Source organism: Cinclus cinclus, chromosome 24, assembly GCF_963662255.1.
Source record: "Cinclus cinclus chromosome 24, bCinCin1.1, whole genome shotgun sequence".
In the NCBI taxonomy this organism is placed as follows: domain Eukaryota; kingdom Metazoa; phylum Chordata; class Aves; order Passeriformes; family Cinclidae; genus Cinclus; species Cinclus cinclus.
The window spans coordinates 4,429-23,088 of record NC_085069.1 but is presented as its reverse complement, the minus strand read 5'-3'; the positions used below and the strand labels follow the sequence as shown (position 1 = coordinate 23,088).

Here is an 18,660-nt window from a genome sequence, read left to right as displayed (position 1 = left end):
CTGCAAGGATAGAGGTGTCACAGATAGACTTAGACTGGCAACACAAAGGAGAGTTGTTCCTGGCTCGATGGGCCCACGATGCCTCAGGTCACCAAGGCAGAGATGCTACCTATAAGTGGGTATGAGATAGAGGGGTGGATCTCACCATGGACAGTATTTCCCAGGTTATCCATGACTGTGAGACGTGTGCTGCCATCAAGCAAGCCAAGCGAGTGAAGCCCCTCTAGTATGGGGGGCGGTGGTCCAAATATAAGTATGGGGAGGCCTGGCAGATTGACTACATCACACTGCCTCAGACACGCCAAGGCAAGCGTTACGTGCTGACCATGGTAGAAGCCACCACTGGATGGTTGGAGACCTACCCTGTGCCTCATGCCACTGCCCGCAACACCATCCTGGGCCTGGAAAAACAAGTCCTTTGGAGACATGGTACCCCTGAGAGAATTGAGTCAGACAATGGGACTCATTTCAAAAACAGCCTCATAAGCACCTGGGCCAGAGAACACGGCATCGAGTGGGTGTACCACATTCCTTATCACGCACCAGCGGCTGGGAAAGTGGAACGGTGCAATGGGCTGCTTAAAACCACCTTGAAGGCACTGGGTGGGGGGACTTTCAAAAACTGAGAGATTAATCTACCAAAGGCCACATGGTTAGTGAACACCCGAGGTTCCACTAATCGAGCAGGCCCTGCCCAGTCTGAGCCCTTGAGAACACCAGATGGGGACAAGGTTCCAGTGGTGCATATGAGAGGTATGCTAGGAAAAACTGTTTGGGTGAACCCTGCCTCCAGCAAAGACAATCCAATTCGGGGGGTGGTTTTTGCTCAAGGGCCAGGGTGTACCTGGTGGATCATGCAAAGGGATGGAAAGACCAGATGCATACCCCAAGGAGACCTTGTTTTAGGGTGAACTACCTACAATACTGTGCCTGTATCTGTAACTGTATGGATGTCTATAATTTGAAGATTTTTAATTTGATTTGGCATGATGGTAGGGGAAAATTCGGGGTGGATAATGTTGAGGGTTAGTTCTTTCTTTTTTTTTTTTCCCTCTGTGGAATTTTCCCCATTGTCATGCTAAGATACCTGTTGACTGGGCCCTGGTGACAAGGGGGAGGGGACGGGAGGGAAGAAGCAAGCCCCGCGAGATTCAAACAGCCAGAAGAGGAAGAGGAAGGCTGGGCCTCAGCCCATTTCCCCCGCGGAGTTCGGACGAGAAGGACGATCGCCATCTGTGTCCCATCCCAGCGTCGGGAAACCACCATCGGACCCTGCCCGGCTGTCTTCTCGCTGTGAACTACCACCATCCAGCACTCTGCTGATCACCGGGACCGACACCGTGAGCGGAGAGCTCTCTCTCCATCTCTCTCTCCCCCTGGGACAGCTCTGCCATCACCCCCAGCCCTCCTGCAGCTCTGCGGGAGCCGCCCGCCCCCAGCACCGGGAACTGCAGCTCAGGGAAAAGGTGCCTGCAGCCAAAAAACACTGGGACTGAGTTACTGTTCTGTTTGTGGGTAATTTCATAGCTGTTGTTGTTCTTGTTTGTCTTGTTAAATATACTAGTAAAGAACTGTTATTCCTACCCCCATATCTTTGCCTGAGAGCTCTCTTAATTCCGAAATTATAATAATCGGAAGAATCATATTTTCTTTCAGTCCAAGGGGAAGCTTCTGCTTTCCTTGGCAAACACCTGTCCTTCAAACCAGGACACCCCAGTTACAGGGCTTTCAAAGGAATGAACAGAAACCTTTTTGTTTCAAGGCCAAAACAAAAGAATTTATGTGTCCCTGCTGGCAAAGCATCCACATGCTTGGCTGGGTGGGAAGAACCCTTTTTGAAGGGGTTTCCACCCCACCATCTCCAAAATTGTGGGGTTTGCCCCAGTATGTTCCCATTTGGCTGTGGAAGATGCCCATGAGCCAGAAAGGATTAAAATGATGGATTTCTATTGGAGAAGACCTCCAAGGCCATTCAGTGTTGCTTGATGCCACCAGAAGATGCAAAGAGTGAGATTTTTCTCGGGTCAGAAGTCGACAAACGTGCTCTTCACAATGGATTTCTGATGTTGATCTGTGGATATGTCCAGGTGCTCAAGGGAAGCCAGGAGGATGAAGAGCCGCCCAGCCAGGTGTCTTCCTAACATGGATCACCGGGGCTCTGCCCACCAGGGGTCACTCGGCATCATCCAGCACAGATCCTGCCATGGAGAATGGAGCTGGAGCAGCACATGAAGCTCTTCCTGCACTTGATTTGCAGGGCTTCCCTTAGTGGTGCCTCCATTGGTGTTTGGTCAGGTGAGAGCTCTGTGAAAAGCTCTTCCCACACTCAGAACACTCATAGGGCCTCTCCCCAGTGTGGATGCGCCGGTGGGTGACGAGGTTGGAGTTGTGCCTGAAGCCCTTCCCGTAGTCGGGGCAGCAGAAGGGCCTCTCCTCTATGTGAATGCGCTGGTGCAGGAGGAGACTGGAGCTGGTCAGAAACCTCTTGCTGCATTTATCACACTCATAGGGCTGTTCCCCTGTGTGGATCCTTTGGTGGACAATCAGTTCAGAGCTTGTCCTGAAGCACTTCCCACACTGCCCACACTCATAGGGCATCTCCCCAGTGTGGATGCGCCTGTGGGAGACAAGGCGGGAGTTGTATTTGAAGCCCTTCCCACAGTCAGGGCAGCGGAAGGGCCTCTCTTCTGTGTGAATCCGCTGATGCATGACGAGATTGGAGCTGGTCTGAAACCTCTTCCTGCGTATGTCACATTCATAGGGCCTCTCCCCAGTGTGGATCATCTGGTGGCGGATCAGTTTGAATCTCGTACTGAAGCTCTTTCCACACTCCCCACACTCATAGGGCCGTTCCCCCATGTGGATTCTCCAGTGCCAGATCAGGGAGGATCTCTTGCTGAAGCTCTTCCCACAATTTGAACACTTGTGGGGCTTATCCGCATCATGAAGATGCTCATGGAACCCCAGCTCTGAGCTCTGGCTGCAGCTCTGTCCGGTTCTTTGGCCCTGGTTCTCCTCCTCGGATACCCAAGAACTGTGTTTGCAGCCCATCCTCATGTGGGATCTCCCGGGCTTTTCCTCCTCGCTGGTTTCCTGTGCAATGGAGCTGCTCCAAACAGCCTCTTCCACAAGGTTCTGCTGCAGGGATTTGTCCTCCCTGGTCTCCATCCTCAGCTCCTTGTCTAGAGGGGGAAGGACAAGGAGAAGATGGGATTTGCCTCTGTTCCAGAGGGAGGGGGAAGGAGATCCCCCCAGCACGTCCCTGGCAGGACGGCGTCGGCAGCGGGGCTGTCCTGCAGCCGGGGGCCGTGCTGGGCTGGGAGATGGAGCAGGACAGAGGGTGAAAGGGGCAGGGACTTCCTCCTCACCTGCCTGGGGCTCCGGGGGCATGTTCTTCTTCCTCACGGCCTCCTCCTCCTCCATCGGGCCAAGGTTTAGGAATGGGAAATCCATTTTTGGGGGAAAAGAAGGGTTGAGCGCGTTGGGTTTATGTTCCTGCGGGCCAAGTTCAGCTGGACAAGCCAGTGCCCCTTTCAGCCTCAGAGAGCCTGGGGCCGCTTATCACCAACCTCCCACACCCCTCCAGGCTGCCGGGGGTCCCCCGGCTCCGGGATCGCCCCTCTGCGCTCTCCCCGCTCCGGGGTTCCCGTATTCCCCCACGGCTCTCCCGGATATCCCCAGAACCGATCTCGCCCCCTCTCCGCCAGAACGAGCGATCGCAATGTGGGACCCGCCAAGATCCCTCCCGGGGCATTTCCGTCTGAGCTTCGGGGTCCTGCAAGATCCAAACATCTCCTGCCCCACAAAGAAACCTCCAGGAGACCTCCCCACGATGGATTTGGGGCGAGCTCCCCCTCCCAGCTCACCTGCGGCTTCCGGGGGGAGGGGTGATGCCGGGGAAGTCGGGGAAGCTGCGGCCTAGAGCGGGCGAGCGAGTGAGCCGCTCGGTTCTGCTGCTGCTCTTCCTTCCACTACTCTTCTTCCTTCCGCTCCTCCTCCCCCAGCCCGGCCCGGCCCGGTGCCGACGCGCAAAAGCAGCCGCGCTCCGCCCTGGGGGATTGCAAAGCGGTTGCGCCCCGCGCGGCACTGGGAAGTGATACTGGGAGCACTGGTAACGATCCTGACAGCACCTAGAAGCAACTGGGAGCGCTCTCCCTGCCAGTACCGCTCTTACTGGGAGCACTGGGAGGGAACTGGGAGCAAACTGCGCCTAGACCCGGCTACAGCCGGTGGTGGGCGGTGTCGGAGCAGAGGGCGTGGTTATGCAAATCTAGGAGCGATCGCGCGCTGTGATTGGTGTGCGGAAGCAGCGCGGGGTTCTCCCTGGTCACGTGAGGGCGGGAGCGGTGGGCAGAGCGATGGCGGCGGCGTGCGGTGAGAGGGAACGGGAATGGGAGCGGGAGCGGGAACGGGAGTGGGAACGGGGACTGGAATGGGGACTGGAATGGGGACAGGGACCGAGAATGGAAACAGGGAATGGGGACAGGGACCGGGAATACAGGACCGGGAATGGGGACAGGGACTGGGATAGGGACAGCCCCGTGTCATGCCCTGGGGACCGAGGAGGGGACAGGGACAGGGGAGGAGCCAGGGACTGGGCTGTCGCACCGTGACCTTGCTGAACTGGGAGCTCGCGTGTCTCATTTTCGGGGCTCCTGCCCCCCACCTCCCCCCCCCACCCCCCGGGGGTTCCTCTCGTCGTGTTCTGGGGGGGAAGCAGTCAGCACCCACAGTACCCCTCCAGTAGCTCCCAGTATCCCCAGTAACCTCAGTGCTGCCAGACCAGTATGGGGGCTTAAGATAGATCCTGGTTTGGTGTCCAGTTCCAGTGCCCAGCCCCAGACCCGGTGTCCATTGTCTAGTCCCAATCCCCACCACGTTTCCAGCTGCTGTGTCATGATGCCAGGCATTGTCCCAGGTGGCTTCCAGCCCCAGTGCCAGTCCCAGTTCCCAGGGCCATGATGCCAAGATTGGGCTTGGTGTAGGGCCCTGGGCATGACTGGGGCACAGCGTGAAGGGTTTCATGGGACATGGGACTAAAGACATGAAACATGGGACATGGGGCATATAGGACATGACACAGGGTGCAGGGTGTGGTATAGGACACAGGACATGACCTTGAGCATGGCACAGGACACGGAACAGGACACAGGGACAGGGGACATGATTTTGGAGCATGGTACCTGCCCCAGCCCGTGATGCATGAGTTCCTGTGCCCACATGTGCCCCACACGTCACCTGCCACCCCCCCTGCGGCACCACCATGTTCTTACCGGTGTCCCTCCTGCCTGCTGGGTACAGTTTGGTGGCCTCGGATGTGGCCTTCCCAGTGTGGGTCCTGCTCTGCCACAAGCCCTGGGGACATCATCCCTGCCCAGTGGCACCAGGTGTCCATCCATCGGCGATAACTGGGACAAGTCCCACACGGTGGCATCAGGTGGCACCTGTGCCACTGGCAGCAGAGATGTCTACAAGGGGGTAACTGAAGGGACAGAACAGGGTGCAGATGCCCACAGTGTCCCTGTCATCCACAGGGGGTGGTGATCAGGGGTGTCAGGATGAGGTGGTCATAGAGGTGCCACCAGGGGTGTGGTGATACCAAGGCACACATGGCCATGGAAGTGCCGCCGCAGGTGCTGGAATGCCCGTGGAGATGCCACCACGAGCACGGCAGTGCCAGGGGACACATTAGTCTATGGTGTGGCAATGCTGGTGGGCATGGCAGTGACAGGCCAGGCGTGGGGCCAGGCTGGGGTGGCTCCGTGCCCACCCCATGGGTGGCCCTGCTGGTTGCAAGCCGTTTTGGTTGGTGTCTGTGCCAGTGCCTGGCCCGGTGCTACCGTTAATGCCAGCCCTGGCACAGGGACATGCACAGGTGTGGGAGTGACAAGGGGGACTGGGCACCCCGAGGGCTGTGCCAGGCCAGCACCTCCCACCCCATGCCTTTGTCCTCAAGAAGGTGGCACACGGACACCGAAAGGGGTTAGAAGAGTTGGGGACACAGTGGTCATCTGGGGACATGAAGGACCTCAGCCTATGGAGGTGATTTGGGACACTGGTGTGATTTGAGGACGCTGAGGTGCCTCAGTGCTATCCCCAGCACTGTTTCCCTGTCCCCACAGTACCTGGCTGTCCTCAACAAGACCCTGGGCCACTACCCCTATGCTGGCACTGCAGGTGTCACCAGAGATGGCACCAGGCACAGCACTTCTTCCGCACAGGGGACATTGACCCTGGTAATGACACCTTCGACATTGCCTCCAGCGTCATCACTGGTGGGGACACTTGGGGTTTGGGTTTTAGAGTTAGGGTTGGGATTTGAGATTTGGGATACTCTAAAGGCATTTGGGATGGTCCCAAGAGGTTTAGGAGTAGGGTTTTGGTTTGGGGTTTGGGGTTTGGGTTTGAGGTGCAAGGTTTGGGATGGTCCTGGAGTATATGTGATTCAGGATTTGGGAAGTCCCAGGGTTTCTGGGCTCTCAGCATTCCCTGACCCCAGTCCCAAGCCCACAGAGTGCCTGGGGGTGTACCCTGGAGACCCCCAGCTGCTGGTGCTGGATTGCACTGACAGCAATTTCACCCTCCAATTCCACAGGTAAATCCCACAAGTCCCACCCAGGGAAGTTTCCCATCCCTAAAATCCAAGTGTTGGATTTGCGACCCCTTTTTCCGAATTCCTGTGTGGGATTATGGGATGAAATTTTCCCTTTCCCAGGGTAATTTTTGGGGATTTTGTGGCCAAATTTTCCCTTTCCTGATGTTTTCTGGGGGATTTTGGTGCAGAATTTTTCCTTTTCTAGAATTTTTTTTTTTTTTTGTTATTTTGGGAACTCCTGAGGTTTTTGGGGATTTCAGGTGGAATTTTCCATTAGCATTGGATTTTTTGAGATTTTGGGGTGGAAATTTTCCTTTTTTTTTTTTTTAGGATTTTGGGGTGGAATTTTAATTTCTGGGGGATTTTTGGGGTCAAATTTTTCCTTTTCCAGGTTTTTTTTTTGAACTTGGGGAACTCAGAGGGTTTTTTGGGGATTTATGGGCAGATTTGTTCTCTTTTTTGGGGATTTTTTGTGGCGGAGTTTTCCCTTTTGCATTGGTTTCTTTGGGATTTTGAGGTGGATTTTTTCCTATTTTATTTTTTAGTGATTTTGAGGCCTCTTGTGGTGTTTTTTGTCCCCTCAGGCTGATCAGTGTCATCATGGAGTTCCAGCTCAAGGCCATCAACATCCAAACGCTACTAAAACAGAAAATCCCCGACTGCTACACCTTCAGTGATATTGTGAGTGTCCGCAAGTGTCCCAGTGTCCCCTGAGTGTCCTTCTGGTATCTTCTCATGTCCCTTTTGTGTGCCTTATGTCTCTCCTGGTGTCTCACTCATGTCCTTCTGTCCCACATCTATCCATCTGTCCCCTGGCTGTTCCCCAGTACCTCTGCGGACCCTGGGGAGCAGCCAGTGAGTGCTATGACAGTGATGGTGATGGTGACAGTGACAGTGCTAAGGACAGTGACAGTGACAATAACAGTGACAAATGGCAGTGGCACTGACAGTGATGGTGACAATGACAGTGAAATGCCAATGACAGTGCAACCCAGTGTCCCCACATCATGTTTGACAACTCTGTCCATAGCAGGTGAGTGCAGATCCACCTGGACACCCATCCAGGAGTGCCACCACCCCTTGCTGCCCAGCAAAAGGGACAGTGGGGTACAGTGGATGATGGGAGACAGGGGGACACAGTGAGAGGGTAACAGGTGCCATGTCCCCCTCGTGCTCCGGACACCGGCAGGACTGGACGCATTTCTGTTGCGCCCCAACCACACTTCCCCATAAAACCTGCTCCCCTCACACCTTGGGGACACCCCTGACCCCCCCCCCCCCTTTGTCACCCTGGGGTGCCCCTCAGTCAGGGGGGTCTTGGTCGTGCTGCAGGACCCTCTCTCTGTGCAATCCCCGAGGTGGCACCTGCGCTTTTTGTCACCGCCATCTGCCAATTTGTTACCAGCACCCCAAAGAAGGGGGCGGCCCACATGTTACAGGAGGAGGTGGTGAAAACATTTCTGGGGTCACTCCCAGCCATTTCCATCTCCCCACATCCCCCTGAAGATGCTGCTCCACCCTGCACCCCCTCCCCCCCGCCCCCACCACAGCATCCCCTGAGGGGACCTTGGGGACTGTCCCCATGTCCCCCCCCAGTCCCCATGGTACCTCCGCTGCTCCACCTGTGCTTGGCCCCCGTTCGTGTGGCGACCTCCCCATGTGAACGGGCAGGAGTTTCAGTCACATCCTCACCTCCTTCTCGTCTTCCTCCTGCTGAGGAGGTGATGTTGCTTCTGCTGGGGACTCGCCAGTGACACCAGAGGGACACCACAGGTCACCCCTCGAGGGGCCTGGGGTTGCAGTGGCTCCTGGAGTCGCCCCAGTGTGACAGCTGGGGGGCCTGAGATGCTGCAGTGACAATTTGGGGGGTGGGTGCTCGTTTTGGGGTCTCCAGGGTGAGTCTCAAAGTCTCCTCCCATCACCTCATCCCGTGCCTCAGGTTCCCCCTCACTCTGCAGGGAGCATCCAGAATTGATGTTCTGGAATTGGGTTTGTTTTGGGGGGTTTTGGGGTTGGGGCTACTGGGATGGGCTGGTGGGCCAGTTAGGTGATACACACCCAAGGTGTGTATCAAGGCTGGTGGTTATCTGGGCTCGGAGCTGCCTAGGCTGGGGGGCTGCAGGGCCAAGAGCTATCCAGACAAGTGTCAAGCTGGGATCCATGACTCAGGTGTCCATCAAGTGTCCACCAGTGTCCAATCTCTCCTGCCCCCATCCATCCCAGACTCCCTGGCCAGGGCTGCTTCTCACTGCAGAGTGGACAAGCCCCTGGTCAGTCCCAAGATGACCCCAAACCCCCTCCCACCAACCTCACCAGGCCACCCACCCTGAGCTCTGGTGCCATCGGCATCCCCTGGCAGCCGGTCCAGCTCTGAATCTCTTGGAAGAGGAAATCCACAGTCCCAGGCCGGGGACTCAAGGGTATCCAGGATGGTGAGCACTGAGTCCATGTGGCATAGGGGGACAGTTGGGGACACAGCTGGGGAGATGTCTGTGGGGAAGGGAGTTGGGGTGTAGGGGAGTGAGGGGCGCCTAAAAGGTGCGGAGGGGGTTGGAAGGGAGGGATGCACCCAAAAATGTGCCAAAGTGAAGGCGAGGGTGCATAAAATTGGGGTAAAGGATGGAAAGAATCCAAACAAGCACAGAAAAGACTCAAAATAGGGGGCACTGAACCCAAAAAAGGGGAAAAGGACTGAAAATGGAGGGGAGAAGGACCTAAAATCAGAGGACAAGGATGTCATGGGGTGTTACAGTGTTTTCCTACCTGTGCCAGGGTGAGTGCAGATGCTCCGTGCCAGAAGCAGCCATGGGGACATCCTGAGGGACATGGGCACACATTGAGGGACACAGGGACACTACAGGATGGGTCCCCTCAGACAGCCCAGGACCTCATGGTTTTTGGCCCCACTGGGGGCAGGGGACACATGGAAGGCGAGAGGAAGATATGGTAGGGAATTTGGACATACAGAGGGGAAAGGACATGATGCCACCAGGACAGATAGCAGGGGGACAATGTCACCAGGACACCCCTGGTGACATGTAGCATGGGGCCACATGACACTGTGGGTGGCACTGACCCTTGTGCTGTACCTTGGGCCATTGGGGTCCTCTGAGCGTGGAGTCCCTAGGACGCCCTGGTGACTGTCACTCACCTCCGGGCCACTTGTCAACAGCCGAACAAGTTCCACCTCCTGCCCTGCTGGGTGATGACATCTGGCTGGTGCACTGTGGTGGTGATAGTGGGGATGTGGTGGCAGTACCTGCATTGGACAGCACTTCGCAATGTCCCCATCCATGTTCCTCACATCCTCATCCATCTCCCCCCATGGCCCCACCCATGTCTTAGTTCCTTGTCGTTATTTTTAACCCCAGTTACAGGGCTTTCAAAGGAATGAACAGAAACCGTTTCAAGGCCAAAACAAAAGAATTTATGTGTCCCTGCTGGCAAAGCATCCACATGCTTGGCTGGGTGGGAAGAACCCTTTTTGAAGGGGTTTCCACCCCACCATCTCCAAAATTGTGGGGTTTGCCCCAGTATGTTCCCATTTGGCTGTGGAAGATGCCCATGAGCCAGAAAGGATTAAAATGATGGATTTCTATTGGAGAAGACCTCCAAGGCCATTCAGTGTTGCTTGATACCACCAGAAGATGCAAAGAGTGAGATTTTTCTCGGGTCAGAAGTCGACAAACGTGCTCTTCACAATGGATTTCTGATGTTGATCTGTGGATATGTCCAGGTGCCCATGGGGAGCCAGGAGGATGTGGAGCCACCCAGCCAGGTGTATTTCTAACATAGATCACGGGCACCATGGACCAGCAATGCTCTGCCCACTGGGGGCCACAGGAACATCCAGCACAGATCCTGCCACGGGGGATGGAGCTGGAGCAGCACATGAAGCTCTTCCTGCACTTGATTTGCAGGGCTTCCCTTAGTGGTGCCTTCATTGGTGTAGGGTAAAGTGAGAGCTTCTGGAACAGGACTTCACACATTTGGGACACTCGTAGGGCCTCGTCCTAGTATATATGCGCTGGTGGGTGACGACAGTGGAGTTTTGGTTGAAGCCATTCCCATTGTTGGGTCAGTGGAAGGGCCTCTCCTCTGAATCTGCTGATGCCTGAGGAGACTGGAGCTAGTCTTAAATGTCTTCCTGCATTCCTCACAATCGGCACGCCTCTGCTTTGTGTGGCTCATCTGGTGGGCAGTCAGGTCAGAGCTTGTCTTGAAGCCCTTCCCACACTCCCCACACTCATAGGGCTGTTCCCTCATGTGGATTCTCCAGTGTTGGATCAGGTAGGATCACTTGCTGAAGCTCTTCCCACATTCTGAGCACTTGTGGGGCTTCTCCCCATCATGAAGCTGCTCATGGACTCTCAGCTCTAAGCTCCAGCAGCATCTCTGGCCACCTCCCTGGCCCGGAGTGGGTCTTTCTGCTTTGGATCACCGTGATCTGCATTTGTAACCCCTCATGAGGGATCTCTGGGGCTTTTCCTCCTCCTTGGATTCCTGCACCATGGAGCTGGTTTAAAATGCCTTTTCCATAAGGTTCAGCTGTGGGGATTTGTCCTCCCTGGTCTCCATCCTCAGCTCCTTGTCTGGGGGAGGAAGGACAAGGAGAGGATGGGATTTGCCTCTGTTCCAGAGGGAGGGGGAAGGAGATCCCCCCAGCATGTCCCCGGCAGGACGGTGTCGGCAGCGGGGTTGTCCTGCAGCCGGGGGCCATGCTGGGCTGGGAGATGGAGCAGGACAGAGGGGGAAGGGGGCAGGGACTTCCCCCTCACCTGCATAGGGCTTCTGGGCCATCTTCCTCACGGCCTCCTCCTCCATCTGACCATGATTTGGGAATGGGAAATCCTGGTTTTGGGGAAAAACAAGGGCTGAGCACATTGTTTTTGATGTTCCTGCGGGCCAAGGGTAGCTGGAGATGTCATCACCCCTTTCAACCTCAGAGAGCCTGGGGCTGCTCATCACCAACCTCTTGCACTCCTCCAGGCTGCCGGGGGTTCCCTGGCTCTGGGAATGCCCCTCTGCGCTCTCCCCTCTCCGGGGCTCCCGCATTCCCCCACGGCTCTCCTGGGGATCCCCAAACCCCATACTGGCCCTCTGCCCACCAGTACTGGGTGATCACCACGTGGGACCTGCCAAGATCCCTCCCGGGGCATTTCCGGCTGAGCTTCGGGGTCCTTCAAGATCCAAACGTACCCTGGCCCCTCAAAAAGAAAACCTTCCAGAGACGCCCCCGCTGGTTTTGGGGCGAGGTTTCACTTCCTGCTCACCTGTGGGTTCCGGGGGGGCAGGGCGATGCTGCCAGAGTTGGGGGAACTGCAGCCTGAGCGGGCGGGCGGGGGAGCCGAGTGGTTCTGCTGCTGCTCTTTCTCTTGCAGCTCCTCTTCCTCATGTTCCTGACTTTCCCCTTCTTGTTCTTCCCGCTCCTCTTTCCTTCCTCCCCCTCCTCCGCTCCCAGCCCGGCCCAGGTCGGTGCCGACACTGAAAAGCAGCCGTGCTCTGCCCTGGGGGGTTCCAAAGTGGCCGTGCCCTGCACAGTGCTGGAACCAATACTGGGAGCACTCGAAGCGATCCTGAGAGAACCCGGAAGGAATTGGGAGCGCTTTCCGTGCTAGGACCGCTCTTACTGGGAGCACTGGGACGGAACTGGGAATAAACAGCTCCCGGACGCGGCTTCAGCCGGCGGTGGGCGGGGTCAGGACCGAAAGCGTGGTTATGCAAATCCAGGAGCGATCGCGCGCTGTGATTGGTGGGCGGAAGCAGCGCGGGGTTCTCCCTGGTCACGTGTGGGCCGCGGGGGGGCCGGAGCGATGGCGGCGGGACCTGGTGAGAGGGAACAGGGAATGGGGACAGGGAATGGGAACGGGAACCAGGAACAGAAACAAGAATACAGGACTGGGACGGGGAATACAGGACACGAACTGGGAATGGAAATGTGGGAACAGGACAGGGAATACAGATACAGCAACTGGAGAGAGAATATGGGATAGGGATTAGAAAGATGGGACCGGGATTAGAAATAGGGCTGGGAATGGAAATACGGAAATGGGACAGGAAATATGGAAATGGAAATGCGGGACCAGCATGAGGACTGGGAATATGAGAACGGGAACAGGACAGGGAATATGGGACCGGGATTATGAGAATGACAACCAGACAGAGAATACGGGACAGGGAATGAGACCAAGAGTGGGATCCAGACTGGGATGGGAGCAGGGTGGGACCAGGAGGGAGGTAACATGAGAATGAGCAGGGGGCAAGGAGAATGACAGCGAGGAGAGGGGGATCCAGGACAGGAGAAACCCAAAACTGGTACAGGGGATATGTGGACAGTTCCTGGGCAGGGGATCCTTGATCAACTGCCCCAGAACCTCTGCCAGAGTTTCCCAAAGCAATTAGAACTGCTCAGCCTAGAATATCCAAGACCCTGAGCGACCCCCAAATCCCTCCCAGGAACCCTCAACCCTCTTGAACACAGCACCCCCCACATCCCCTGGAAGATCCCCCCCCATGTTGCCATCGTTGTCTTAGCTCAACATCTTCACCCTGGGTTTGGGTATTTTGAAAGAACAATGAGAAATGCAAAGAAAATTAAGGCAGGAGGATGTGGAGCCCTCAGCCAGGTGTCTCCCCCACATGCATTGTAGAGGAGACAAATCCCTCTGCAGATATACAAGGGACTGCAAGGTCCCTTGTTCCCATGAGGCCTTGCAGTGTCACAGGGGTCTCCTTGGTGATGCAGTGTCACAATGGACCCTTGGTTCTGTGGGGACTCACAATGGCAGAATGGTCTCCTTGGTTCCACGAGGCCCTGCAGAGCCCCTTGATTCAACGTGGCCTCAAAGTGTCATCATGGTCTCCAGAATTCCATGAGGCCCTGCTGTGTCACAGTGGATCTTTGGTTCCATGGGGTCCGCACTGTTCCATGAATCCTTAGTTCCATGGGGCCCTGCAGTGTCACCATGGACTCCTTAATTCAATGGTGTCACACAGTGACACAATCACCCCTTAGCACAACAAGACCCCAGAGTGTCACAATGGTTCCTTGCTTCCATGAGGCCTTGTAGCGTCACAATGGACTCCTTGGTTCCATGGGGCCACAAAGTGTCACAGTGGCCCCTTGGTTCAGTGAGGCCTGTCATGGCATAAGATTTTAGCCTTTATATTTTTGAAATCCTGTTATGCATCAATGCATAACTCTAAACTCCATAGAAAGTATTAGTTAACTATCTTCACATTTTGGTCAGACAAAAAGATTCCTCTGAAACTCAAGGACACCCTACAGCCTCAGGTTCCAAATACAATAAACAAAAGTGAATTGGGAGGGGGGAGCAAACTGAGGGAATATGACTTCATTAGCGGAAGCTGTAATTGGAGGATTAACCCCTTATATGCAAACAGACCAAACTTATATCTGTCTGAAAAAGTCATGACCACCATCCACCTTGGGTGTAGCCTCTGGGAAGCTTTTCACTGTCCAAGGTGTATCTATTGAAGGCCTTTAATAAGCACCGACTTTATTCCCTTAACCTTGTCTAGCCTGTGTTCTAGGTAGCCACTCCAAGACATCACCTGCAGTGCCACAATAGTCTCTGTGATTCGTTAAGGCCTGCAGTGTCAAAACAGACCATTGATTCCATGACACCCAAAGTGTCACAATGGCCCCTTGGTTCCACTGAGTCCAACAGTGTCACTAGGGTCCTGTTTGCTCCACAAGGCTCTGAAGTGCCACCATGGCCCTTTGGTTTCACAAGGCCTCAATATGTAAAAATGGCCTCGATGGTTTCATGAGGTCCTGCTCTGTCACAATGCACCTTTGTTTCCATGGTGCCCCATAGTGTTACAATGGTATCCTGGGTTCCACGGTGTCAGAATGAACCCTTCATCCTGTGCAGACCCACAGTGTTCACTGCCGTGCCCTTGATTCCATGAGGCCCTGCCAAGCTGTAACAGTCCCTTGTTCCAGTGGGTCCCAGAGTGTCAGAATAGTCTCCAATGTTCCATGAGGCCCCGCAATGTCACTGTGCTCCCCTTGGTTCCACAGGCTGCACAGTGTAGCAATGGACTCTTGGTTCCATGAGGTTCCTCAGTCACAATGCTCTTGGATCCCCAGTGTCAGTGTCAGTGTCAGTGTCAGCGTTAAGGAGAGAGAGTTCAAAGTGCACCTCATGATTTTTGGTTTTAATCAAGTGAATATTTTTTTTAATTTTTCAATTCAGAGAAGAGGTGACCGAAGCATTCCCCAGGTGATCTTGATGATGAATGTCACCTTAGAAGGTCTGGGCACAGAGAAGAATGATCCCTTTCAGGGTTGACCCTATTTGGACAACCTGCTTCTCACCTCCAACCTCACCATGTCAGACATTGCCCACCTGGGACTGACATCCTAAAACATAAAAAAAATCCCTGCATGTTTATTATTATAATTATATATTAATAAAATAATAAAATTGCAAAGATGTTTTTCTTTTAATAATAAAAATAATATTTTTATTACCTAATTTTTCATTTATGTGTTAAAAAATCTATACGGTTTTAGCAATCATAAAAATTCTTGGTGATTGGTTCTAAGTAACACAATTCCCTTCATTAATTAATTGAAAACTACTGGCTATTGCTTTCTCCTTCTGTATGATAAGTAGACTTTTTTCAGTCCTTCTGTAATCCTTGTTATCATTTTCTCAGACAGGGTAAAAGGGGCCACTCTGGAGTCCAGGGAGACATTTCTGGGGTACATTTGGGGCAGTCTTGGGTCTACACAGGGAATTTAGAACTTGAGGGTATGTAGGACACTTCAATGGGCCGGGTGGGCACTGGGCAGGGCACTGAGGGATTCTGACGGACACCTCGGAGGCTGGGAGAGCTCTTGGGGGTCCAGGGCGAAAACTTGGAGGTCAGGGAGGGGAATGTGGAGCGCTTCGGGGTCCGGGCGGGCACCTGGGGGGCTAGAACGGGGCTCTCTGGGGCGCGGGGGATGATGGGAATTGTAGGCACGGGCATAATACGATTGAATACAGCCGCGGAGCATCACAGGAGGGCGCATCCGCATTGTCTCTTTGTGGGTCGCGGTGCCTGATGGGAGATGTAGTCACGGCTGGAATAGCACTCTAACGGGACTGCGGAGCATGATGGGAGCTGTAGTCCCGGAAGTGGCTCGGACGAAGCATTTGGGGTCCGGGAAAGCACCTGGGGAACACTTTTGAGTCCGAGCCTTGACTTGAGGTCCCCAGGGCAGAACGCATGTGGTTCTGGAGCACTTGGGGGAAGCTTGGGGGGCTCTAACCAGGCTTTTTGGGCACCGAACTTTGCAGGTGTTTTTGGTGCCGAACTGTATTATGAGGGGCTGTGAGGCTGTGGCGGATGAGACACTGTTCCCTGTGTCCCCAGTTGGTCCCACTATACCTCGTATCACTCACAGTATCCTCAGTTTGCTACATTATTGCCCAGTATCATTCCCAGTATGTCCCAGTATGTCCCAGTGGGTCTCTGTGTACCCTCACAGTCCAACCCACCTGTACTGGATCAAAAGCAAAACCAGTGAAACTTCAAGTCAGTAATACAATTTTTAATAGGGAAGAGAAAAAGGAAAAACAAAATACATGCAATTAAAAAAAAATACAACCACTAACAGAGTCAGAATACAACCTGATACCCTGTCAGTCAGGGTGCTGGTGCAGTTTTCCTCCAAAGGGTCCAGTAATGATGTGGAAAAAAAGCCTGGTTCTTCCTCTGGAATCCAGTGGAAAAAGGTTGCCTTTGGCGTTCTAAGCCTCAGTTTTTTATCTAGGTAGGAAAGGCTTGGCTAGTCCTCCTGGCTGGAGTATCTCCCAATAGGATGATGTAATCTCATCAGTTATACAGTAGGACTCAATGGCCCATTAACAGAAGATACTTCCTACAGAGATAAGGATGATCACCTGTTGGGGGTTGGTTCTTTCCTTTTTCCCTCTGTGGAATTTTCCCCATTGTCATGCTAAGATATCTGTTGACTAGGCCCTGGTGGCAAGGGGGAGGGGAGAGAAGAGGGAAACCCCCCGAGATTCAAACATCCAGAAGAGGAAGCGGAAGGCGGGGCCTCGGCCCATTCTCCCCTCGGAGTTCAGAGGAGAAGGACAATCGCTGCCTCTTTCCCATCACCGCCATCCCAGCGTCGGGAACCATCCTCACTGCTGTCGGACCTTGCCCTGCTGTCTTCTTGCTGTAAACTACCACCATCCAGCACTCTGCCGAGCACCAGGACCGACACCGTGAGCGGAGGGCTCTCTCCGTCTCTCTCTCCCCCTGGGACAACGCTGCCATCACCCCCAGCCCTCCTGCGGCTCTGCAGGACCTGCCCGCCCCCAGCACCGGGAACTGCAGCTCAGAAAGGACTGGGACTGAGTTACTGTTCTGTTTGTGGGTAATTTCATAGCTGTTGTTCTTGTTTGTCTTGTTAGGTATACTAGTAAAGAACTGTTATTCCTACCCCCATATCTTTGGCTGAGAGCTCCCTTAATTTCAAAATCATTATAATCGGAAGGAAGGAAGCATCACATTTTTCAGTCCAAAGGGAAGCTTCTGCTTTCCTTAGCAAACACCTGTCTTTCAAACAAGGACACCCAGGGACCTGATCCTTTATGTGCAATGTGTTACCGAGGATGTTGCAAACACCTGGGCTTTTATGTGGCAATTTTTATGGAGGGTGTTGTTCCAAGGGAAATGGTGCTTCACATGTGAAGTTTTGCTTTTCTGTCACAAAGCCTTGGGCATGCTCGGGGTGGCAGTGTGGGATATTTGTCCTCTGAAATGGGTCCTGTTTGGTGTAAAATACCCATTTTTTTTACTGGTTTTTGGTTTTTTTGTCCCTGAGGAGTATGAGGCTGACCAGTCCGGTTGGTGTCTGGGAATGGGGGGGGGGGGGGGGGGGGGGGGGGTGTTCTGGGTTCCAGCAGCACTCCCAGGGCTGCTGCTTTGAGATGTAATATGGAACCCAGCAATCTCTGTGCTCTGCAGATGCGGGAAGGAGTGGAACAGCAAGTGGCAAAGCTGGGCTTTGCTCCTTAAATCCCAGAACAGCTGGGTATAAGTTCCATCAGCCAGGGGAGGGAATGAATCCTGGTGCCAGCTGTTGGGGGGCACTGGACTGGTGTTAGCATCTTCTCTCTTATTTTTTGCATGATGTGATTGTCCCTTGATGAGAGAAGTCAGAAAACGAGGCAGGAGGGGGAGCTCATTTTGTTTCTGTGAACTCCAGGCTTGGGGCAGCTGCAGAGCACTTTGGTTTCAAATAATGCTGCCCAAACACAGTGAACTTGAACCTCTCTTGGGCACTTTGGGATCCCTCTGTGCCACTCTTCCTCAGATCCTTCACCTGCGAGGTGGGGGCTCAGAAACCCCTGCCCCTACTTGACAGGTTTTTACATGTACAAATTGATTTTCTTAGAGAAGCCATCAGGCATAATGAGAATCTATGGAAAACAGGGGGTTGGTACACTAGCTGATAGTAGGTCTTGGGCTTTTCTTCTTTTCTTTAACTTGTTCTTAAAAGGATCCCTCCACTGGAAAACTGAATGGGGAGGGGAGGGAGTTGCTTTTCATTTTTGGAAGTATTGCTTTGGATTTTGGTATGTCAAGTGACACCACCAAAATAAGATTGGAAGAACTGAGCTTCAGGACTCAGCACTTAATTATTTTAATGTGTTTGTGTGGGTGCAGGAAATGCCAAATCCCAAAGCAATTCTATTATCTGTAACATGAAGTGCAATAACAGCTTTAAAACCAAGTGCTCGGTGTGGGGTTTTCACATATGTTTTTATGGTCTAAAGGCTTTTCTTGTGCCCCAAAAGCCACAAGGAACCTGCCAGAAGCCGGCCTGCATTGAATATGTGGGATTTCATTTTGCTCTTGGATTCTTCCCTGCAGTCTTCTCTCGAGTTCTTGTTCCAGAGGGGCTCTTACTCCAGAGCCATACGCGGGGGGGGGGGGGGGGGGTGGTGCGTTGCCTTGATAAATGGGAATGAGATTGCCCAAGTCTGTCAGGAAAGCAAAACCATGCCCGAGGTTTGTTTGGCCAAAGATGGACC

General features: G+C 53.8%; 1 protein-coding gene and 1 long non-coding RNA gene across 3 annotated transcripts; one reads left to right on the top strand and one right to left on the bottom strand.

The window, feature by feature from the left end:
• Positions 1-1,423: 1,423 nt before the first annotated feature.
• Positions 1,424-4,324, bottom strand: LOC134053059 (zinc finger protein 239-like). 2 transcript variants are annotated; one of them, XM_062507870.1, is made up of 3 exons: positions 3,867-4,324; positions 3,369-3,512; positions 1,424-3,182 (listed from the first exon to the last, which is right to left on the bottom strand). In XM_062507870.1, exons 2-3 carry the CDS (start codon positions 3,451-3,453, stop codon positions 2,266-2,268), a joined length of 1,002 nt encoding a protein of 333 aa, XP_062363854.1. In that variant the 5' UTR covers positions 3,454-3,512; positions 3,867-4,324; the 3' UTR covers positions 1,424-2,265. The 2 variants fall into 2 exon arrangements, with proteins under 2 accessions (XP_062363854.1, XP_062363853.1); XM_062507869.1 differs by having other exon boundaries at positions 3,369-4,324.
• Positions 4,325-5,540: 1,216 nt separating this feature from the next.
• On the top strand, positions 5,541-15,001 carry LOC134053061 (uncharacterized). The gene is made up of 3 exons (XR_009933921.1): positions 5,541-7,276; positions 8,912-9,027; positions 14,818-15,001. It is a non-coding gene; the product is annotated as an uncharacterized LOC134053061 (long non-coding RNA).
• The last annotated feature ends 3,659 nt before the right edge of the window (positions 15,002-18,660 follow it).